Source organism: Sminthopsis crassicaudata, chromosome 2, assembly GCF_048593235.1.
Source record: "Sminthopsis crassicaudata isolate SCR6 chromosome 2, ASM4859323v1, whole genome shotgun sequence".
In the NCBI taxonomy this organism is placed as follows: Eukaryota; Metazoa; Chordata; class Mammalia; order Dasyuromorphia; family Dasyuridae; genus Sminthopsis; species Sminthopsis crassicaudata.
In genome coordinates, this window is record NC_133618.1 from 375,401,820 (window position 1) to 375,426,610 (window position 24,791).

Sequence of the window (24,791 nt, forward strand, 5' to 3'; positions counted from 1 at the left end):
TTCAGCAGCAATTACTTTGTTTTTCAAAGGACTAGGCTGTAGTTAGAGACACTGGGCTGGAAAGGATTTTCATCAGAAACCCAGCTTTTACTGAGTTTTCTGGTGTCATCCATGACTGTGTTAGGCATTTGGCTGCTTTGAGGTACTCTGCTGGGATGTGTGGCAAGGTCTCAGAGTTGTGCTCTCTAATGAACTTAAGATTGGGTTAGGGGTGGGAGTGGGATTTCTGAGGAATCTTAGCAGGATCTCTTGTACCAAATCCATTGTACTGCTTCTTGGTGACACTACTCAAACCTTTTGACCTATCCCACAAACACAGCCAGGCTCTCACCAAGTCATGACTAGCCTTATACCAAGGCAAATACTACTCAATACTAGTTATGTGACTGAGGAAGTCACTTTAACTTTCTGAGCCTCAGCTTGTCCTCTATTCACACTACAGGGTGCGCAATTCCTGGGTACCCGCTTGTCTGTGGCAGCCTCGAATTCTCCAGGGCAGGCTGGCCAAGTCTTCCCCCGCTCTCTGGGACAGGTAATAAACCCTTGATATTTGCTCTCCCCAGATCCCTCTATTCTCACTTTTTTTTTATTCTGTTCCATTCCATCTTGTTTATAAATCTCCTCCCAAGGTCCCTCTAAACTGCTCCCCAAATGTGTGTTTCAAAACCCAGAAATAGATTTAAGAGTATTTCCTGTGTAAAGTAATAGAATCCTGGAGTTTCATAACAAGAACAGATCTTAGATTCATGGAACCATAGAAGCTGAAAAATAGAAGGGACCTTAGAACTAAAAAACTGAAGAGCAGAAAGGTATATAAAAGCCATCTACTACTATACTAGGGGTTCTTAAGCTGGGCACTTTGAAATTTTTAAAAGAATAACTGTATTTCAATATAATTATTTCCTTGGTAATCCAGAAATTTATTATTTTATTTATTTTATGGACTTAAAAATATTATTCTGAGAAAGAGTCCATTGAGGATAAAAGTTAAGAACCTTTGGTCTACTCCAGCTTCTCTCATTTTCTAGAGGAAGAAATGAAAGTCCAAATGTACCCAACTCATGCAATGAGTTGGTGATGGAGCTAGAACTCAGATCCAGGTTTCTATGCTCTAAGGGTTTTTCACAACCTCATGATAGATGGTCTTCTATCTGATACCACCTGAGAAATATGAATCCCACTATAACCCATCTTTCTATATTTATAACTTAGCTCTATTGAGTCCTTGTTATCTCTATGCAATAAAAATTCAGGGAGAATTAAGACCACAAGAGAAAAATAAACTTTCCTAGAACCCACTCTGACTTAGAGGCAAAGCCAGGAGTAGAGGCCAGGCACCCTTGTGTCCTTTTTCAGTGTTCTTTCCACTTTATCAGGATATTTCAGACTTATTACATTCCAGCTATCTTCCTTTTTATGCTCTTTTCTTTCCATATAGTTTTGACTTCTATTTCCTTTAATCTTCCAAGAAAAAATTGATATAGTTGCCAGGACAATCTGTTTTCCATTATGTGAAGGTCAAAGGGAACAAAGAGCAGGGTTTTTTCCATTGGCCCTTAGAATACAGAAGTAAAAGCATTTGGAGGGAGGAGGGGAAAGTGAGATGAGAGTTAACAGGGAGGACAATTTTGTCTCATTTTAAGAAGTTCAGAATGAATTGTCCAGTAGTGCTATGGAGATAGTATTTCTGAATTTTCTTGAGCCATTTGACAAAGTTACAATATTCTTTTGTGTGAAATAAAGATATATGTTAGGCAATAGTATGTTCAATTGAGGATATTTCAGTTGCAGATGAGGAGAAAGTTTGAGCAGGAATCTTAGACATGATGAGTTGTCTGAAGCCATTTGAAGGATTCTCCTGTGGAAGTCATTTTCTGTTTGGTCCTAGAAAGGAGAGCTAAGAGTAATGAATAATAATTACTGAGGCTATTTTTTTTAATTCCACGAATTGAAGAATTTCTTAATAATTTGAGCTTTCAAGAAATAGAGTGCAGTATCTCCTGAGAATAGAGTTATCCCTTACTGGAGATTTTCAAGCAGACAATAGATATATTGTTTCAAACAAAATAGATATATTTGTTTCAAGATGTTTTATAAATGAAAGTTGAGCTTCTGATTGGGTATTACATTAGATAGCTACTAAGTATTTCCTGTAATCTTTTAACTGTTTTATTTCATTTTTAAAACTGGGTTTTGCTATTTTGTCAGGCATTTAGCCTGAATGCTGAGGTTACTCATGAGCCCAATTTTACTACTGATTATCATAGAAGTTTTAGCCTCCTCCCTTTCCAACCTAGGCTAATTTTCTCTTCTTTAGACCAAAGCTTCTTAAACTGTGGATCTTGACCCTATGTGGGGATCATGAAATTATCATATATTGTCATTAAAACCTATTCTACTGTCCTAAAAACCTTTTTTATATACCTATATACTTGGAGTTATATAAAATGATCTAACTAAGGCAAGGTATTGTATTTGTGAAATTAATTTTTTTTAACCCAAGTGCAAGGCTTTACATTCATCCCTACTAAATTTCATCTTATTTGACTGAAGCTATAATTCTATCCAATAAAAAATCTTTGGATCATTACTTTAATATTCAGTGTGTTAGTTCTCCTTTCAAGCTTGATATCATTTGCAAATCTGATAGATTATCACCTATGTCAAGTCATTGATTAAAATGTTAAGTAGCACAAGGTCAACCTTAGATTTCTAAAAACTACACAGTAGGCCTCATCCTGATTTATTCAATCAGTCAAATCAGTAGGCATCTATGAAGCACTTACTATGTGCTAAGTTCTGTTCTAACTGCTGAAGATACAAATACAAGGAATGAAATAATTCCTAATCTCAATGAATTTACTTACATTCTAATGGATAAGACAAGTATATAAGCATATACAAAACAAGTAATTGGTAGTAATAATAATAACTTATATTTTCAAAGTACTTTACAATTTGCAAAGTTTTTTACAAATATTTTTCCTACCCTGAGAGGCAGATACTACTATTACTTCATTTTGCAAATAAGGAAATGAAGGAGACAGAGTTTAAGTGACTTGCTTATGGACTTTCAGGTAGTAAATATCTGAAGTTGGATTTGAACTGAGGTTTCCTAACTCCATTGTACCACCTAATAGTTAAAAATAAGGTAGTTCCCAGTGATAAGGCTGTAGCAATTAGAGGGATGAGAAAAGGCTTCATGCACAAGTTGGTGCTTGAACTGTGTATAAAAGACAGAGAGAGTTTCTATGAGGCAGAAATGAGGAAGGAATGCATACCAGAGCTGGAGAAAGGTCAGGGCAAAAGTGTGAGAAGTGAAAAAGAGTGCTGTCTGTGAAGAAGAGTAAGAAAAGCTGTTTGGCTGAATCTGAGTGTGTTGGAGGAGATCTAATGCACAGTAAGGCTAGGAAAAAAAAAAGTTTGTGCCAGCTTGTGTTAAGGGTGTTAAAAGCTAAACAGAGTAATTTAAATTTTATTTTGAGGCAATAGGGAGCCCCTAGAGTTTATTGAGTAAAGGAGTGATGTGATAAGATCTCCACTTAAGAAAAAACATTGCTTGCTGTCTTGGGCATGGGGGAGGGGGAGGAGAGGGAGAAAATTCTGAAACACAAGGTTTTGCAAAAGTAAATGTTGAAAACTATTTTTGCATATATTTGGAAATATAAAATACTATTAAAATATTTTTAAAATATTCCATATTAAAAAAGAAAAAAATCATTTGGGCATCTGTGTAAACTGTAAGCTGGAAAGAGATGAGGTAGGTAGATGATTAGGAAACTGTTGTGACATTATAAGCAAGAGATGATGAGTATTTGGACTGAGGCCATAGGAGTGTAAATAAGGAGCAAGGCTTGGAAATTAGAGATATGGGGAGAGAAGTGGCAAAATTTTACAACTGACTGGCTATTTGAAGGTGAAGGAGACTGTGCAATCAAGGGTGATGTCAAGACTATAAATCTGGGAGGCTGAAAGAATAGTGGTGCTTTCAGTAGAAAGAGAAAAGATTGGAAGAGGCGAGGGCTTGGGGTTTAGTTTTGAACCTGATGAGTTTAACAAATATCGGAGATATCCAGTTTCAAATGTCCAATAGGTGTCTGGTAAGATGGGTCTGAAACTCAGGTAAAAGACTGTGCATGTACATATTGATGGCATGTACATAAAGATGATAACTTCCTCTCTCCCCCCTCCCCCCGAGAAAAATAGACAGAGAGGGAGACATCAAGAGATAGCACCTAGGACAGCACCTTGGAAAAGGCTCATAGTTAGAGAGCATGATATAAATGATAGCCAGTAAAGGAGACTAAAAGGGAAGCAGTCAGACAGGATAAGAGGAGAACCAGAAAGGAATAATATCATAAAACTTAGAAAAACAAAACCATCAAGGAGAAAGTGAGTAACGATGTCAAATGCAACAGATAGATCCAAGAAACGAGAGAACTAAGATAAGACCCTCAGATTGCTTCATATGACTGGATTTTTTGGGTTTTTTTTTTTTTTTTTTTTTTTTTTTTTTTTTTTTGTAATTTCCTTTTACTTTCTACTTAATGGTACTATTATCTAGTATACATTTTCCCCTTTTGTGCACAAAGATAACAAGGACAGCTAGGTGGCACAATAGACAATGTGTTAGACCTCGACTCAAGAAGATGTGAGTTCAAATCCAGCCTCAGACATTTACTAGCTATGGAGTCCAAGCAAGTCATTTAAACTGTGTGTGCCTTACTTATAAAATGTGAATAATAATAGCATCTAACTCGCAGGGTGATTATGAGGATCAAATGAGATAATATTCATAAAATGCTTAGCAAGTTTATTTCTTTTCTTCCATCACAGATTTTCAATTTTTCCTGAAATCTGGATAACTTCTGTATAGCATTTATCTGATTTATTAATGTGGTAACTCTAACAAAATGGTAATACAATCCGTCTATCATGATTTTTTTTGGCAAGGCAAGATTTGCCCAGGCTCACACATCTAGTAAAGTGTTAAGTGACTGAAACTGGATTTGAACTCAGGTTCAAATCCTCCTGATATCAAGGCTGCTGCTCCATCCCTGTATCATCTAGAGGTCCCATAACCTATTCTTAATGAAACCATACTACCTCTATTTGATCACTACTTATTTTTCCAGATGCTCACTAACTATCCCTTTAACATACTCTAGAATTTTTTTAGTAATTGAATTTAAGTTTATGTTTCCTCTCTGCCACTTTTTAAAAGTTCAGGTTAAAGTGGCACTTCCTATCCAACATTTCTATTTTTTCTTTTTCAATCAGTTCATTTTTATTGATCAAAAGCTAATCTAGAATAGCAGATTTTACTTAAAAGTTTGAAATACTTTCTCTGCTTTTGAAAGGAGGAATTATCTTCAAAACAAGCCAAAAAAATTGTTAGCTTCACACACATACAACCACACACACACACAAACTTTTAGCAAAGAGAGTGGTTAAACCAGTGATCACAGAGTTGAAGTCCCCTGTCACTACCATATTATACATCTTGGCCAGGACTTAAATTTGTCACTCTACATCCACAATTGCTCTTATTGGTTTCAACTTTGCAGAACATAATGCCTCTGCAGGACAAGCTCCTGACTTCTAATGTGACCACCGTGCTGCTAACTCAGATCTTGATTAACACTTCCTCTCTCAGCCTCTTCTTTCCTCTGATTGGAGGATTGAGTTGGAGGGCAAAATACCAAATTCTTCCCAATGCCTTCCTTTATAAATGGCAAAGCCTAGACTCAGATCACTTTACTTTCCATCTGCTGCTATTCCTGGTTTCAACTCCAGGAACAAGATGTCTCCATAAAAAATACTTTTTGCCCCTTCATTCTTGCCTCCTTTAATGTATTGTCTTCTCCCTTTAAATTGCAAGCTTTTTGAGGACAGGGATTGTCTTTCTTCTTTATTCATTGTACCCCTAGAGTTTAACACAGTGCCTGGAATATAGTACATGCTTAATAGATATTTATTGGATTACATTGTTATCTAAATTCTTAGTTATTGCCTCCTTCTAGTGATAATATAATTTGTTTCCCCCTCTGTTGAGCTCCATCCAATATTTGCCATGCTTTCTCTCTGTTTCCTAGATTTCCTCATGAATCCATTGTCCAGTGCTATTATTCTCTCCTCCCCAAAACATGTACTTTTAAAATCCATTCTTTTACTTTTAGTAAGATGTAAACTTTTCAGAACTCTATTCTAGTCATGTTTTTTGCTCTGCCCTTTTTTGGATACTTTTCTGAGACAGGTCTGGATCTACAATTTCATCAGGATAAGAAATTCTGAATGGAGAAACCCTACCACCAAAGCAGATCAACAGCTATCCTGTAACTTAGAATCTTTAAAGATAGCTTGGAGGCAATGAGGATCATCCAGGGTTGAGCTAACAGTATTTACTAAGACTTGAACTCGACTTGAATCTAGTCAACTCAAAGCTAATGATAACTAGTTATCATTGTAGCATAGTACTGTGAATAGAGATTCAGTCTCTCTGTTTTAGGTTCGTTATCACTTATTTCCCACTCATTGTACTTCTGTTGATAAACATCTGAATCCATGGGTTTTATCACTGGTTCACTTCCTATATTTTTGTCTCTTGTGAATTACTGCCCAATTCTATTGAGATTCTTCTTCCTTCTTTATAACTCCTACTTTCTGTTTGGGAAATATACACAGGCATTTTTTTATTCTCTTTTTCCCCCTTTTCAGTTTCTTCTTAAAAGATTTTTGAGACCTTAGACAAGTATATATCTTACCATCCCTCATTAGGTTCACTCCTCTGATCAAGAAGAGCTCATTCATAAATCTGAATTTTCTTCTCAGTCTCCTATTAGCTAGCCATTCACTTTCAACATCCACCTTTATTGCCAGAATCCCCTATCTTAAATTGGCTGAAGAAGAAAAAATAAAGTACCACTTGTGCCCCTAAAGCCTTAATTTTTTTCAATGAGGATTTTCATCAACCCTGGCAAGGCTTCCCAGATTCTTCCTGGCAATCGCATTTGTCCCCACATGAATCATCAAAAGTAGGTAATTGTCATCATTTTTGACAAGTCCTTGGGAGGCTTTCCATCACATTGTTGATGTAAGTCCTAGAAATACAGCAGATTTCTTTATTGTTAATGTCAAGTTGACAAATAGCTGCCTTGATACCCCTCAGCAGGAAGTCACCAACCACCATGATTTTTTTTTCTCATATCTTCCCCAATGACTTTTTCCTGTGCTAGCAAGAGATACACATTCATCATGCCTTGGAATACAGAGAGCTACTTATTCCTTAAAGGGACTAACTCCCCCTCCACTCTACCCACACTCCCTACCCCTATGACTTTACAATAAGAGCATTATTTCTATTATTTAGTTTCAAGTACTTGGTTATCCTTTCTTCTTCCCTTTCTCTTCAGCATTACATTTTTCTACCCTCTCACTTCTTGATGTAGGTCAGCATTCTGTTCAGATCCTTTTTCTTCAGAGTTTTCCCCTTGATGCCTTTCTTTCATATTTTCCCCCAAGGAACATTTCATTCTCTCTGTCTTGGGATTTCTGCTGTGAAAATAGACAAAGGAAGGTTTGGAAAGGATTTCTAGTTCCCTAGAGAAAGGTAGCAACTGAGCTGCTCCTTAGATTATTATTTTACCAAATACCATGAAAAACTTTTCCAGTATTTTAGGGGAAGCACAAAACCAGAAAGAAATCTACCTGTCATTCCTTAAAAAAAAAAAAAAAGGTTCAAAATAATTGGAGGTCTGGAACAGCAGAAAGGGTAAAGGTAAGCCTTGATCTCATATGTTATTCCAGATGTGTTCAGAAATGCCTTCTAATTGAACCAAATTCACCAAGACTGTGTCTAACATACAGAGATTGAATACAAATCCACTCATTTGTTTGCTCTCGAGCTATGCTTGCATCTAATAAATAACTACAATCTTACCATTTTCAATTAAAATATTAATTGCTGTAATTTAGTACTAGAAAGAATGTCCTTCATATGTAGCAATAGCATAATTGTTTTCCTGCATCCAGACAGATGAAATAAAAGCCCATTCTTTTTAGTTATTAGCATGTTCTTAATAATAATAATAATTACATTACTCTTATAGGTGAGAAAATAAAATTCAGAGAAAGGAAATAATTTACACAAGGTTACATAATTAGGAAACAGGAGAGTTGAGACTTAAAATTTGGTTTTCTGGAAAGTTATTGTAAAATGAGAATCAGTAGGGATAGGATTCAGGAGAGCTGGATTCTAGTCTCAGGTTCTGCCAATAACAACAGGCATTAAGTTCTCAATTTATGCCACAAACTAACTGTTCTAGGCACTGAAGATATAAATATAAAGGACTAAATAATTCCTTCAGGGACTTAGTTTTCTCATCTCCATTAGGAAGGAGTTTTTTCTCTGTAAGTTTCCGTGACTGTGATGGCTTTTTCTCTGAAGCTACCCTAACTAATGTTTAGCAAAGTCAGAAGTCCTCCTGAATGTTGCTCTCTTCCATAAACCTACTAACTCCTTCAGGTTCTTTCTCCTCTGTTTCTGTTAGGAAATAAAATACTTGATTGAATTCAAGTCTCTAGGTTCCCTCTCCCAAGGGGCCCAAACTGGGCCCTCAAGAGAAAAGGTTGGTTCACTTCATTTCAAATTTCAGAGAGCAAAGGGAGAAGAAGAATCTCTGGTAGGAAGTGTAATCCCTTCCAGAGCAGGTCAGAATACCTACAGGGATAATTTCCATGAAGATAGAATTTTAATTTTAAGACTCTCCTTCTGTGGGATTCCTAACTTGTTTTCTTCACCTTCAAAAAGGTTCCAGGTTAATCTTCTTCTCCCTCATTAAGATTCATTTTCTTTACCTTCCATGAGATTCCTATCCCGCTTTTTTTCTTTCTGTGGGATCCCTTTATAGGATTCAATTCTAAGATCTAATACTTGATGAAAATTCCATTTAACAATAGATGATCAATTTACTTTCACTAAATATTGATTTACTTTCAACAGAATTAATTTCCAGTGCTGCACAATGGGCAGTAGATGGGACTTAGGCATTGATTTTTATTAAAACACAAGTATCTTATAACAAGAGAATAAAACCACAATCCTGGAAGGTTCTTAAGTGATTCATTTCTATGTCTTCCCTTGGGTACCTGGGATAGAGGAAAATATAAAGGTACAAACGCTCATATGTTCAGCAAAGATGAGTTGCACAATAATAGCAAACATTTATATGTTATTGGGTGCCAAGCAACGTATTTACAATTATCTCATTTGATTCTCACAACAGCCCTGAGAGGTAGATGCTATTATCACCTCCATTTTACAGAGGAAGAAACTGAGGTTAAATGTCCAACCCAAGGATACATAGCTAGTAAGTGCCTTTAATACAGACTCAGTACTCGATTCTTATGCCACCTAGCTGCCCCTTGGGGAGGTTTGAATTTCAGAGGCAGCTCTAGGGGAAATGCTTCATCAGGATAAAAGTTCTGTCTGAAAGATTACAGACATATCTCTTTACCTTCCTTTAGATTCTAGGAGTTCATTCCTTTATTTGTGTTCAGATAAGTCTTTGCTTTCACTTGGGAAGATAAGACCCAAACTTATTGTTGACTCAGCTATCCCAAAAGGTCATCCTTCTTCCAGCAAAGCCAAGTGTGTCTGTCCTCCCTGTGGCCCTTCTGAAGACCAAGCTTAGATAAGGATCTCAGTGGAAACTGTGGGGGAGGGGAGTCAGCCCTCTCTTACCCGGCATCCTCACAGTCAGCTGCACTCTGAAGTTAATCAGGGCATCCAGGGCGCATGTATCCCAACAAAGCCCTGGGCTGCCCTCCATGCTCAATCGACCAAGCTATTTTTAGGCTTCTGCTTTGTGAATAAATCACCCTCATTATTTCTTACTCGTTCTGAGCAAGAACCTCAATTAAGAATTCTTGGACTTTTGCCCAGGTTTGTATTGGGAAAAGGAATCACTTTTTTTTTATTTCACAACTTCAAAAAAGTATAGGGCCAATGCTTTCTGACATTGGCAATAAAGGACATTACCTTCTCGAAAATTTCCTAGAGTACTAATAATCTTTGCCTTTGTCATATATCATATGTGTATGTATGATATCCCCTCATTTGATCATAAACTCCCTGTGGACAAGGAATGTATCATTTTTAATTTTGTAACCATAGCATAGGGAGGATCTTACATATAGCAAGGGCTTAATCAATGTTCATTGAATGAATGGTAAGAATGAAAAGAGATTAATGAACATGAAAACCTATTCTTCACCTTGAGAAAAGATTAGACTGTTTGCTCCTACTGGTTCCACTACTGAGAAAATTTTCTTGTTGATTCATTTTTTTTTCCAGTCATGTCTAACACTTATTATGTGACAGGCATATGATAAATGTTTTACAATTATTATCTCATCTGATCTTCACAACATTAGAAATAGGTACTATCATTATCCCTACTTTACAGATGAGAAAACTGAAGTAGATATTAAGTGATTTGCCCATGGTTACATAACTACTGAGTATCTGATATTACATTTGACTCTACATCCAAAACTCCAACCATTGCACTACTTGCCTGTAAAGAAAGCAGTGTAATGTCAAGTTGATAGGTCAATTAGGACCCCATTGAGAAGGGCCTAATGCCAGGATAAGTAATTGGGACTTGATCTTTATAGGAAGTTGTCTTTTAATGTGAAAGTATCAAGATCAGAACCAAACTGAAAAAATTAATCCTTTTAAAAGAAAATTCTAAATCATTTTCGCTTCAAAATGATCTTTTCCCCTAATAGAAACCTCTCTTGTAATAGAGAATGATGATCAAAAAAACATGTTATCTCAATGGGATATCCTTCACTGTGCCAGTCCTCTGAAGTCAAGATTGGTGAATGTGTTAATCAGAATTATGTGGTCTTTCAATGCTGTTTTCATTTTTATAGTTGCAGTCAATGTATATGTTGTTATCCATGTTCTGCTTGCTTTACTCTGCATTTATTTAATGTTTTCCTGAGCTTATCTAAATTCTTCCTATTGGTCAATTCTTACAATGCAATTACATTCGTTATATTTTTGTCTTCTACTACTACTACTACTACTACTACTATTATTTTTGTCTACTACAAATTGTACAATCAAATTAGTTCAAATTTCATGCCTTCTATGGAATGGATAAGAGAATCCCTTTTATGGCATCAGGCCAGATGATTCTCTAAGCCTCTAGTTTCAAGGAGCATACTATCTTTCAAGGTTTTCAATGTTGAATAGTTATGTCTTCTTTATATTTGGTCAAAAATTGCCTTTGACCCTCTACTTTTAGTTTTGCCAAACAGGCTAATCCCTCTTCCCCATAAGAGCCTTTTATATTTTTGTTTTCTTCTCCAAACAGCTCCCTTATTTCACCTACTCAAAATAGAGACCACTGCTATGTTTTATATATATATATATATATATATATATATATATATATATATATATATATATATATATATATATATATATATATATATATATATATATGTAAAACACTAGATTAGGCAGAAAATGTCATCTAATTAAAACTTGAGTGAAGAAGAAATAAAAGCAATAAAAACATACACCCCTGCCTTCATTTACCTTATTTGAGCCTCACAGCACCCTTAGAGTTGTTGTCATAAGGAAATTGGATGTGGTAGAAAGAAAACTTGTTTTTTATTAAGATCTGGCTAAATTTTGGCAGGCATCTCTTTTTATGAGCCTCAGCTTTCTCATCTATAAGAGGGTGGATAGTACTACTCATGCACCTGCTACCATTGGACTTCATGAACTCAAAAGTTCTATACAAGTGTGAATTACTATAGTTCATCTCATTTTGTATCATTTCATTTGATCCTCAAATCATCCTTTTATTTTGGCTGATGATCAAATAGCATCATCTTCATTTGGTATAACTTGAGAGAATTGGCTGACTTTTGTCTTTTGGAGGAAAATCTGAGACTAGATTCCAGGTCTCCCACATCTCAGCCCCAGGGCTATTTCTCTAAGACCAAGCTAAAGGTTTAAGCACTTAAAATGTTCCTGATCTGCTGAATCCCCCTCCTTTTTGTCCCTCTCCCCAGACCATTACAGGCAGTTTTGCCTCCACTGTCAGATTTGATGACTAGGTCTTCCTGAGGTTGTGTCAGGGCCTCATGCCTTGGTATTATTAATTATCTAGTAAATGTCCAGTAGCTTAGTATATGTCTGACTAATGTATTTGTTTTTTGGTATTTTACAATAGTTTTTTATTTTTTTTTTTTCAGTTTCTATTTCCTAAAAAATTAATGAGCTTGGGGGCTAGGGTTGGGGGAGGGGAGGAAATAGTGCATCCTCTGCAGGAATGGCTAGATTAAACTATATTTGGTCCCATGAGCACATCTGCTCCAGCTGGATGGGGGACATGATTGATGAAAACTGCCTTAGAATATTGTGGGCACACAGGATTGCAAAGAGGGCTTTGCCTCCTGTGGCCATTTATTCCTTATTTCTCATTCTTCTCTTTCCTTCTCTCTCCTCATAATAGAATCAATTAGCCCATTCTATCACTTGATTGCCTGAGATGAGCTAAAAGATAGTGTGGTTTAATGCAAAAAATCCTTGAACATGGAGACAGATAACTTGCATTCAAGGCCCACATGTGCTGTGTCTACCTGAGCAAATCATTTCACAATCTAAATAAGGATAATCTTAATTGTGCTAATCCCTCCATAAGGCATTTTCATTTTGGTTTTGACAGCCCTTTCACTACACAATCTCATTTGATATAATTCCAATCCTCACAACAACCTTGTGAGAATTGAATAGATAATGTATATGAAAGAATCATTATCATAATCATCATTCTCATCATTAGGAAAAGTCCAAATAATTATTGACCTGTAAGATGCCAGAGATCTAGAAGCATAGAACACAAAAAATTCTTTTTAAAAGGCCCAGCAATTCTAATGGACTTGTGATGGAGAGGGCCATCTACATACAGAGAGAGGACTATGGGGACTGAATGTGGATCACAGCTTAGTACTTTCGCCTTTTTTGTTGTTGTTTGTAGGCTTGCTTTTTTCCCCCTTTTTCTTTTTTCTTTTTTCTTGTGCAGCATGATAAATGTGGAAATTTCTTTAGAGGAATTGTGCATGTTTAACCTGTGTTGTATTGTTTGCTGTCTAGGGGAGGGAGGGAGAGGATTTTGCAAGGGTGAATGTTGACTATCTTTGCATGTATTATGAAAATAAAAATCTATTATTAATAAAATTTTTAAAATTAAATAAAAACTTAAAAGACCTGGGACAAGATCTAATCAGGGATTCTTAACTTGGAATCCATGGACCCCTTTGTGAGTAGATTTGATCTTCAGTTGGAAAAAGTTACATTTTAATTTTCATTAACCTTCAACTGAAATTTAGTATTACCTTTAATTATCTGAAAACATTATTCTGAGAGAATATTTACAGGCTTCATTAAGCTGTGAAAGAGGTGCATGATAAAAATTTTTTTAAAGTTAGGAACTCCTGATCTACTCCAACTTCTTAATTTTATTGATGAGAAAATAGAGAACCAAAAAGCAGAGGTGACGCAGCCTTGGTTACATGATGAGGCAGGGAAACTGAGGCATATAGAGTCCTTTTTCACTCAATTTAGTCAAGTAACAAGTTATTTAAAGCTTCAAATTGAGTACCTAACTGTATTTCAGGGGATACAAGAAAATAAGACTAACTTATAAGATCTAAATTGAAATTTGAAGAGAAATGGGCACTACTGGATGTGGAAAGTTTGACAGTTTTGCTTAGAATTTCATTATATTTAGGCCTTTCTAGGAATCATTAAAACTGAAAAGAATCTACTACATATACTAGTAGCTCAAATTTATATAATGTTTTAAGCTTTGTAAAGCATTTTACCTATATTGTTTTATTTGGGGAGTTGTAAAGGATATAGACATGGCTATAACAGTGCCTGCCCTCATGAAGTTCATAGTCAAATAGGAAAAATGAAGCCCATATCCATATAGCAATATAAGAACCATATAGTAGAAGACCTATGTCCATGTAGCAGTAAAAGACCCAATGAATGATAAAGTGCTACAAGGGCTTCCAGGAAGGAGAGATGACTAGGCTGAGATATTCAGGGAAAGCTTTTTGGAGGTGGGACTCAGGCTGAGCACTGAAGAATTGGATAAGTATTATAAAAAGAAATTGGGGAAAAAATTCTAGAAGAGGAAAATGGAATGTAGGCATTAAGATAGTTTACCCCTTGGTGGCTCTGAGACATAGAGAAATGCATGATGAATGATGGAATTCTGTGGCATATCGGACATAATCACTTGGGTTATTGAGACAAGAATGGACATCAGAATAAGGAGGAGGAAGAAAATAGATTTGATGCATATGTTTGAATGGCATGCCATTATCATCAGTGAGATTCAAAAAGAATTAAACAAATTAGAGTGGGAAAAAGGAATGAATGGGGGCTGGATTGAGAAGCTGTTCACTGGGTTATTGAGGTGGCCACTATTTCCACAAGTTCATTCCCACTGAAGAAATGCGTGGTTGGAATGAAGTGAGAATCGTTCTCTATGGGAGATATGAGAAAGAAAGATGGTGAAATACTTTAATACTCCTTTCTTTCTCTCTTTGTCCACAGATAGGGAAGAGGTATAGTGGTTAAAATACTAGCTCTGGTGTAAGACTGTTTTCAAACTGAGGATATGCTAGAGCTACCTTATACAGGTTCAGGAAATCCCATTGTTTAATTTTTGGTGTCCACACAGAAATTGGCAAAAACTACAAATCAGGGCTTGATTTATTGTTCAGACTATAAGAGAGGGTTTATTGTTCTAGACAAGAAAGTGATGGAGAAAATGTAAATAGCCCATATTAAACATAAAAGTGTCCATGGAGGAGACTAGGGGGCACAGTGAATAGAATATTAACCCTGGTGTTAGAATTCAAATCTGGCCTCAGATATTTATTAGCTCTATGACCTTGGTCAAGTCACTTAACTCCAATTACTTCTGTTACCTGCAAAGAAAAGTGTCTTGTATATTTTTGGGGGGACTGCTAGTTATTTACCAGCACACTACTGGTTCAAATCAGATCTCCCCACTTATTAGCTCTGTGACCTAAAACAAGTTGTTTAAACTCTATAGATCCGTTTTCTTACTTGTGAAATAAAGGAATTAGACTTAATGACACATTAGGTCCCTTCTAGCTCTAACTCTATAATTCTATAATAGCAAACTTTTATTCCAAAATTTATGTGTTCTTTAAGATTATACATAATTTCTCATTTGGTACTTTCTAAAGTATTAATGCTATTTTCAAATTCTAGAATTTATAAATTCTAATTTAGTACTTATAAGATGGATTGCTAGTCATAAAGTCATAAATTGATCATAATTGTTTTTAATCTGTATTTTATTTGGGGTTGCTAAAGGGAGATGTAATATTTGGTATCTCTTTATAAAGAGAGACAGACAACAGATGCTTTTTATCTAAGAAAAAAAGTGGGGAAGGAGTGTTCTTCCTCCCCCCCCCAGACTAGGATTTTGTTGTGCAGTTATGTCTAACTCTTTATGACCCATGACATGCCTGGCCCTTCTTCCCTCTACTATCTCTCAAAGTCTGTCTTGTTGATGTTTATTGTTTCTGTGACACTACCTGTCCATCTCTTCCTCTGCCATACCATTTTTCTTTTGGCTTCAATCTTTTCCAACATCGGGGGCTTTTCCAGTGAGTCCCATCTTCTCAGATAAAATCTGATATTGCTTCCATTTTTTTCCTCTCTTTATTTACTGGGAAGTGATAAGAGTAGTTGCAAGAACTTAATTGGTTTTTTTGTTGTTTTGTCTTGCTTTTTATGTTAAGCTTTGAGCTAGCTTTTACACTCCTCTTCCAACAAAACTAGATGCTCAGCATCTAAATGAGAGAAAGTGATTTTGATTCATTAATTTTTATAAATGTCCCCAAATCAATCCTGTTTTTTTTTTCATTTATTCACAGATAGATTTATTTGTTAATTGTTGTTATCTATTAAAAGGTATGGGGATGTTGAATCAAGATGTTCTTCTCATTGTTTTCACTCTATCTCCAGTATTCTCAGAAGACATCTCTCTTTAGGAGTGGAGTGAGAATAATGACTAAGGAGCAGATCCAGCTTTGTGAGAGGAGAAAAGAAATAGCTAAGAATTCCTATCCCACACATATTTCAAGGGTAGGGACTAGCCTCTCTAAAAAATATAGAAAGATTTTCAATTCACTTTATAACCAATCTTGATAGGCAGCACACTTGGTAAATGATTTCATGTGGCTCACATCCCACCACTGTTCTTCAATTTTCCAATTTGAACAATCTTGGGGTTGGACTAGATCATTTTTAAGGTTCTGTCTAATTCTGACATTCTATGTTTTAAGATTCTAAAGCTCACTATAATTTTGATATTTTGTCTTCTGGAATATAAACTCCCTTTTCACTCTGATGTTCTGTTTTTCATAATCTAGAGTTCTCTTCCAAGTCAGGCTTTCTCTTATTCTTAAATGGTGATTATACAATTTGACTTAGTCCTTTCCTTTCTTTAGGTTTTGGTGCGAAAATAGACCATGCTTGAGAGAAGCTTTGGACTGATTCCTGTCAGTTTAGAAGTTATCTGCACACTAGCTTAGTAATTTTCTAACTTATTACTAATGAAAGTTGTTGATATAGCTATGTTAATGTTACTTAATAGAACAAATAGAAGGAGGGCAAAGAATTCTCTCTGTCATTTCCTTATCCTTAACCCAACCCTTTCATGTCTTTATGCTCCTCTGGTCCTCCTTGAAAAGTGAATTTGATAATCAGGAAAATACATCTCAGTGGGGAAGGGGAGAAAAATCCACTGTTACCTGCTGTCAAGCCCTGCCATTCTAAATGTGAAAAATGACTGGTCCCAAGGACTCTGTCTTCCTTCTCCACCCTCTTCCTCTCCATCTTTATGTACATCTACTTCCATTTGATGATAAATTGCTTAGAATAGCATCATAATGTATGTTTGTAGGCAGATTAATCACAGTCCCTGAGTTCTCAACCAAGGGACAACAATTTTGCCCCAGGGACCAATTTTCTCCATGGAAAGAACTAGACTGCAGCAGCCCCAGTGTCTGATGCCTTTCCTAGAAACTGTTCATTTCTGCCATTATCTTGTCCAGCCTCCTAACCAAATCAGGAATTCTGCCTCTACATCATCTCTGATGAAGGTCATAAATCTAGTGACAGGAGGATTATCCTATCCCACATTTTGACAACTCTGATCATTAAATCTATCTCTTAGGAATTTCCATCCATTGGTCCTACCATTTCCAGATTCGATTTATCTCTCTTAAGTCTACTCAAATATGTATTTCAGAAAAATAATCCTTCACTTGAATATTTATACTGTTAGAATATTAGTTCCCCTCCACTAGGCACCTCATTCCATAACTGAACAAATCTAAATGGTTGTTTTATCTAAATGTTGTATCCCCTGGACTCTTCCAGTAAACTCACTAACACAGTGTTCTGTATGCAATTTGTGTTATTAAGTTATTTGTTAAATAGTATTTTTAATTAGGCTATTAAAATCTGTATATAATTTATGCTATTAAATTATTTGTTAAATAGCATTTTTTTAAATTAGGCAGTTAAAATCAAAATCAGTCTTCTTATAACTTCAACACATTCATCTTATCTTCCCCCCTAATCTCTACATTCTTCTTGTGAAGGAAGCCACCATTCTTCTGGTTAATAAGATTTAAAACTTATTCCCCTTATCCCAACAATCATTTGTCAAGGCACCTTGATTTTCCCATCACAGCATACCATCACATTTGTCTTAGCTCTCCACTCCTATCACCACCTCCCTGGTTCACAATTTATCACCTCTTGCCTAGACACTATAATAGATCCCTAAATGGTCTCTCTGCCTCCATTCTTACCCCTGTACAGTCCATCTTCCATACTTAAATGCTCTTAAAATGCAAATCTGACCATGTCATTATCTTGCTCAAAAAACTCCAGTGACTCTTTCTTCTCTTTAAAATAAAATATAAACCTGTTTGCCTTTTATGAAGTCTTCACAATTTAGCTACAGCCCACATTTCTAGGAAAGTTACATCTTACTCTCCTCATACTTAAAAGCTCAACCAAAGGGGAAGCTAGGTGGTGCAGTGGATAGAACACCAGCCTTGAATTCAGAAGGACCCGAGTTCAAATGTGGTCTCAGACACTTAACACTTCCTAGCTGTGTGACCCTGGGCAAGTCACTTAACCTCAGCCTCAGAAAAAGGGGGGGAAAAAAAAAAAGCTCAACCAAAGCAGTCTACTTGCTATTCCCTCTAAATCATTTCCTGTCTTTTACATCTTACCTTTGTATAGACTGCCCCTCTTATCTGTAAAATTCCAGTTTCTTTTAAAACTCAGCCTGAGATACACCTTCTATAAGAAGTCTATCTTGATCCTCCTAATTATTAATACCCTTCCCCTCTAAATTATTTTAGTTTAGATTATTAAAGATAACTATCAACTTATAATTATTAATTTAATATTTATATTAATAACAAGGGCTTGCATTTACATAGGATTTTAAGATTTGTAAAGCACCAGGTACTATCTTATTTTATCCTTGCAAAAGTCCTGGTATTATTATCCTCATTTTACAGCTAAGAAAACAGAAAAAGACAGAAATGACTTATTTAGGTAACACAGGTAGAAAGTGTTTGAAGCAGAGATTTGAACTCAGAGCTTCCTGAATCCAGGCCTAGTTCCCTATCCTCTGCACCACCTAGTTGCCTAGAATTAATATTCTTTGCATAGAAAGTAAGCTTCTTGAAAGTAGAGATGGTGTTATTTTTTGTCTTTGAATCCTTAGTGCCTAGCAGAATTCCTGATAGTTGATACTTAATAAATATTTGTTAAGTGGAGCTAAATTGAATTAATCATAATTAGAATCATAAACTTATGGCATCTTGGAAGGAATTTCAGAAAGCATCCAATTAATTTTGATGCATGAAACATGAATTCTCTCTATATCACCTTTTTAAAAGTAGCCACTAATTGTCTGTGTATATACTAAAAAATGATAGAGAAGCTCAAGATAGCCACACGAAGCAATCCCATTCCATTATTGAACAATTTTAATGGTCAATCAGTTGAGTCAGAATCTTTCTCCCTGGACCAAAGGCATCAATATTGGTCTCCCAGGCTTTCTTTTCTCTCGGTTATAACATTGTAATCTTTCAGCAGATCCTTGGATGACATATTCCTCTCCATCCAGGCTATCCTTCTCTGTTTTCATCCCAGCTTCTAAAACCCAGTGTCCAGAAATGAATGAAATGAACTCAGTACTCCAGATCTCTGAATAAGGCAGAGTACCACAAAATTGTTTCTTTTCTTCTTCCAAATGCATTAGTGTATCCTGAAATCAAATGAATTTTTCTGATTTTCATGTCCCACTCTAGACTCAGTGAATTTCATTGAAGTGGAGGGAAAGAATTGAGAAAGTGAGAGAGGTAAGATTAGTATAATCATTAGAGTGCAGATGACATAGACTGCTGACTTACAGTGTAGTGACAAAGCTACTCAATTTATCTACCCATTTTCCTCTGTTTTTTGGCCATTCAAAGACACAAATATCAGAATCTTCTCATATTATGGATTACACATATAGGGAAATAAAAATTTAAAAAAAACATATCTGTAAGAACATGTCCCATTTTCATCAGATGGAAGATAAGGATAACAATACTTATATTAGCTACTTTACAAAAGGGCTTCATAAAATTATACAAATGTATGTTATATGTACACTGCATGTGGAATAAAGTTTTTACAGTATCACTTACTACTTTGTGTGATCAGATCAAGTATAGATGTTGGTTCCTAAAATGAAAAAATTAGAATAGATGACTTCTAAGGTTGTTGGTCTATGATTCTTGTCATTATTATTTTTATTATTTTTAGATTAGGCATTGTCTACTATTGCCAGAGAATAGAGAATGACATGATAAATTGATCCTGACTCTTTCAGAAGAGAAAAATTAAAGACACAGGGTTCTTTCCTGTGGTGATGATTTTGACTACGTACATCTCTAGAGTGCTTTATGGTTTTATAAGTGTTTTCCTTTCAATAGTCCTATGAGATAGAAATTATAATTATTATCATCTCCGTTTTACAGATTAGGAAACTGGGAAAATTTCTAATCTGGTACTTTTCCCTTACACACTTAAGCTCACTTTGTAATGTGAATGCTAAACTTGGAAGCAAAAAAACCTTAAGTTTGATTCCTGCCTTTGATTCAATTTCCTTAATCACAAAACTTTAAAATATTTTAAATGAAATATAGAACATATAAAATAATATACATAATCATTTAAATATAAAAATGCTCATATCTAGCTCATTGAGTTTTTGTGAGGACCAAATTAGATGAAAAATGTGAAAATATTTTTTAGCCTTAACAGTTTATTATATTGGAATATGTATTCATTCAGTCACCAATAATATTTTGAGTACTTGGTATGAGTGTGCCTATGTACTTGCCATAGATGAAAGACACCAACCTTAGCAGCTAGTTGGTACAATGAATTCAAATGTGACCTCAGGCATATTTCTATCTGTGTGACTCTAGGCAAGTCACTTAACCTCTGTGTTCCTCAATTTCCTCATCTGTAAAATGAGAATAATAATAGCACTTATCTCTCAGAGATGTTGAGGACCAAATAAGATAATATTTGTAAAGTGCTTTCTAAACCTTAAAGCACCTTGTAGATGCTAGCTATTTTTATAGTGCTGTCAGCTAAAGGAATTTGTTTCATTAGGGAAACAAGGCATAGAAGCATGGAATAACTGGAAATTGACCTAAGCCCACATTAACTCAAGGATTCAATTATTTGCACTTTGTTTTCTCCCCTGCTCAGTCAACAAACATTTTATAAAGCATCTACTATATGCTAAGTGCTGGCCTAGCACAGCAGGCATTGAATAGATAGATAGACAAAGAATTGAACTGATAAGGATACCCTGCACTTAAAGTTAGAAAAAAATCTACCCAAGTATTGTGATGGAATAGGCAAAGCTGGAGAATATTCAGAAAAAATATCTGGGTGTTTTAGTGACCCACAGCCTCAATATGAAAAAGTTAGGATGTGGAAGTTAAAAAATCCAGTATCATCTTAGACTACATTAATAAGGACATAGTGACCAACATAGTGAAGTTATCACCTTGTCTGCTCTTTTGATGTATAAATACATTTTTTAATTGAATGGAGTCAGACCATAATTGGAATATTCTGTCCAGTAATGGATGTAACATTTTAGGAAGGACATTCACAAACTAAAATGTTCTTTAAAGGAGAATGTTCTGAACAGTGAGAAGATATAAGATTGTGCCAAATGAAGATCTCTTGAAGAAATGGAGCTGTTTAGCCTGGAGCAGGGAAGAGCTGGACAGAATGGAATAGCAGAATGGAATAGGTCTAGAATTTGAAGAATTTGTCCTCTTGAAAAGGGTTTAGAATTGCCCTGCCTGGCCCCAGAGGGCATGTACTAAATCTTATTTGCTTCAGAAAAATATACTAGCACTCTGAGAAAAGAAAAGGTCAACATAGGGAAAGATTGACAAACTGTGGATTAGCCAGTGACCAAGGGAAGAAATCAAGAATATCCCAGAGTCAGGATGACTCTATTCCATAGAAAATCAGCCCCTGAAATGTGAATGTGTCTCAGAATGGTTTCCCCAAACTGCAGTCCATCAGTAAGAGGGGTGACTCAGCTATAGTTCTGTCCCAGCCAATAGTCAATCTCTATTGCAGCAAACATCCTAGTTATCAAATTGAGCTAGGTTTTCTGTCTGTTCAAAGAGGGTATTAACTTGATCTTTACAGTTCTTAATAGCATTTCAGTTCCCTCTAAATATAGACATTCACAAAATCCAAAAGGAAGCTGAAAGGAAAAAGGAAAAGTAACATGTATATTTCTTTTCCTTGGCTGAGTGCAGAAAAGTCAGACAGTATATTGGAAAACTGCCTTTATATAGTGAGAGCTGTCCAAACATGGAATGGTCTATTTTATTCCTGGAGATGTATAAGTGAAATCTGAATGACAGGGATGTCATAGAAGAGATTCTTATTTAGTTCTGAGTTGAAGTAGAGATTCTCCTTCTGAACCTGGAAAGGAAAAAGAAGCCATAGAGCAATTCCTAAAGGTCCTTGTAATTGTCTCTGGTAAAGGATTAGGTGAGTAAGTGTTGGAGCTCATAATTCTCTACAAAAGCAAACCCCTTCCTTAAAAATATTACCATCCAGCTCAGAAAGAACACAACTCCCTGTGTTTCTAGAATTGCAATCCCAGAGATACTAATAATTCACTGAATGAACTGGCAAATCACTTTTCCCACTCCATGCTTCTATTTTTTTCTTTTTTTTCTGTAAAGTGAAGGATTTAGATGTGGCCCCTTTTAAGGCCCTTTTTTAAGGCCCCTTTTAAAATTCTATATTCTATAATTCTATGAAATATGACCAGGAGTATGATGGTTAATAGTTAACAACTGGCTCCCCAAAATGCATGACCCCAATCTTAAATTTAATCTGCATTAATATTTTCCTCATTACTTTCACGAGAATAGACAGTCAGCAAACCAACAAATCAAACCCTGATTTGTATGTAGCCTTTCTGGGGTGTATATATTCTCACTGAAAAATTGATAAGCTCTAGCACATCTTTGCATTTAACTCTTTATTAAGTGCTGTATTGCCTTCAGAAAATAAGGAAACACAGGTCTTTTCTCTTTCATCTCCTACTGGAACAGTATCTTGAAATTAGCCACAAAAACTCTTCCTAAGGCTCATAGTTGGCTCTCTGTTTTTTGTGGTCCCTCCCAGCACTCTACAGGAACAGAAGGGAGAATTGCGGAAACGTCTCTCCTACACTACCCATAAGCTAGAAAAACTTGAAACTGAGTTTGATTCCACTCGGCACTACTTGGAAATAGAACTGCGGCGGGCACAGGAGGAATTGGAGAAAGTCACTGAGAAACTGAGAAGGTGAGTACCAGACTCAAGAATGAGAGACAGAGAGAGAGAGAGAGAGAGAGAAAGAGAGAGAGAGAGAGAGAGAGAGAATATCTGTGAGTCTCAGTCCATTTTCAAGTAGGAAGGCAGGAAAACAGCCTAGATATACAGGGTTTTCATTGGGGGAAAGCAAATTTGAGTCAAGTATTTCTTCCAGAAATGTCTTTCTGAAATATTGAAATACTGAGAATGTATGTCTCTATATATAAATCCCTGTGTGACCCAACTAACCAGTTGCCTTATATAACCTGCATTTCCTTTATTTGTGGATTTATTTAATCTCAAAGGGTACCTTTCAGATGATAAGCTACGGGAGGGCCTTGTGACCTCTACCCAGAAGAGAGGAAGGACCTCCATGATGTTATCAAGGATATATTTATTACTGACCTTGCAATACAGAATCTTCACTCCTCCACCCTTTGGTATATATGATAGCTGTTTAAAATCTCCAGCACAGGGGTTCTCAAACTAAGGCCCTCAGGCCAGATTCGGCAGGCTGAGGACGGTTATGCAGCCTGCTGGGTTATGGAAAATGGGCTGAGGGTCGGAGACCGAGTGTGAGCTTTTGTTTTTACTACAGTCTGGCCTTCCCACAATCTGAGGGACAGTGAACTGGCTCCCTATTTAAAAAGTTTGAGGACCACTGCTCCAGCACTTTACAGCACAACTTGTAGAATCTGATTAGGAATTATGATTAATTCATTTCCTAGTCTGTTCAATTCTACTGAAACTCAATTCAACTTATTCAATTTATTCGACCCTGGAATCACTAGTCCTACTGTAAATTACTACTTTCAGTGAATTTCTATGTTATTATTTTGTTCTTCTTATTATTTTCTTCCAGCATTGTCATCCTTCCATTAGCCCTCATTTTTTGACATCCTTGCAATTATTCCATATTGACCTTTTCCCATTCTTCTTGTTGATACAAACTAGCTTCCAGATCATTCCCCTAATTTTCCCATCAATTTTAGAACCTGACTCACAATCTCCAACTCATCTCATATCAGTAACAATAGTCATGCTGTCCATTCCTCTAAAAATCTTACTTCTCAATTTCTCTATCATCTTCACTCCTTCTCTGTTCTACTTCAGCTACAGACTAACACAATCTTTAGTCTCACTAACTAAAGAACTCAGAACTTTAAACTCCCACAATGTCCCATCCTTCCACTTCTACTCCAGAATTAAAAAAAAAAACAAAACAAAACACAACAACTTGTTTTTTGCTTTTACTGTTACCTCTGTTTAGTGGAAGAAGCTCTGGATTTAGACTCAAGAGAGAGCTTGAGTTGAGTTTTTCTAAGCTTCTGTATCCAACAAATGAGTGCAATCATAATACTCACACCACCCATTTCATTTCAGATCAAAAAAAGATTTTACACACACACACACACACACACAAGCACAAGCTTTGCCTTTCCTTCTTTTCATCTTATTAGAGAATAAATCCCATAAAAATAGTAATTGTCATTTAATCTTTTTATCCCTTCTAGATCTCTGAAGAGTACTTTGCATTCATGGGTGCATAATGTTTGTTGATTTTAATAAATCTTCAGTTAACTAGAATGTTTGGGTATGGGAAGTTTTAGCTATTAGGTTACTTTCATCCACTTGAGCTTCATAATGGTCCTATGAGGATATAAGGCAGAAATTTCTCTCTGTGCCTTATAGCTAAGGCTAATGGAGGTGTTTACAAGGGCAA

The 24,791-nt window shown here is 35.8% G+C and overlaps 1 protein-coding gene across 9 annotated transcripts in view; it reads left to right on the top strand.

Annotated features, from left to right (window-relative positions):
* BEGAIN (brain enriched guanylate kinase associated) overlaps window positions 1-24,791 on the top strand; it is a 272,336-nt gene that overhangs the window by 172,347 nt on the left and 75,198 nt on the right. For 5 of the 9 annotated variants that reach the window (XM_074291270.1, XM_074291272.1, XM_074291265.1 and 2 more), the window contains one exon: window positions 22,898-23,059. In XM_074291270.1, the coding sequence (XP_074147371.1) occupies window positions 22,898-23,059 (162 nt within the window). Of the gene's footprint in view, window positions 1-442; window positions 533-22,897; window positions 23,060-24,791 lie in introns of all 9 variants that reach the window. The other 4 variants (XM_074291266.1, XM_074291267.1, XM_074291264.1 and 1 more) reach the window with 1 other exon arrangement.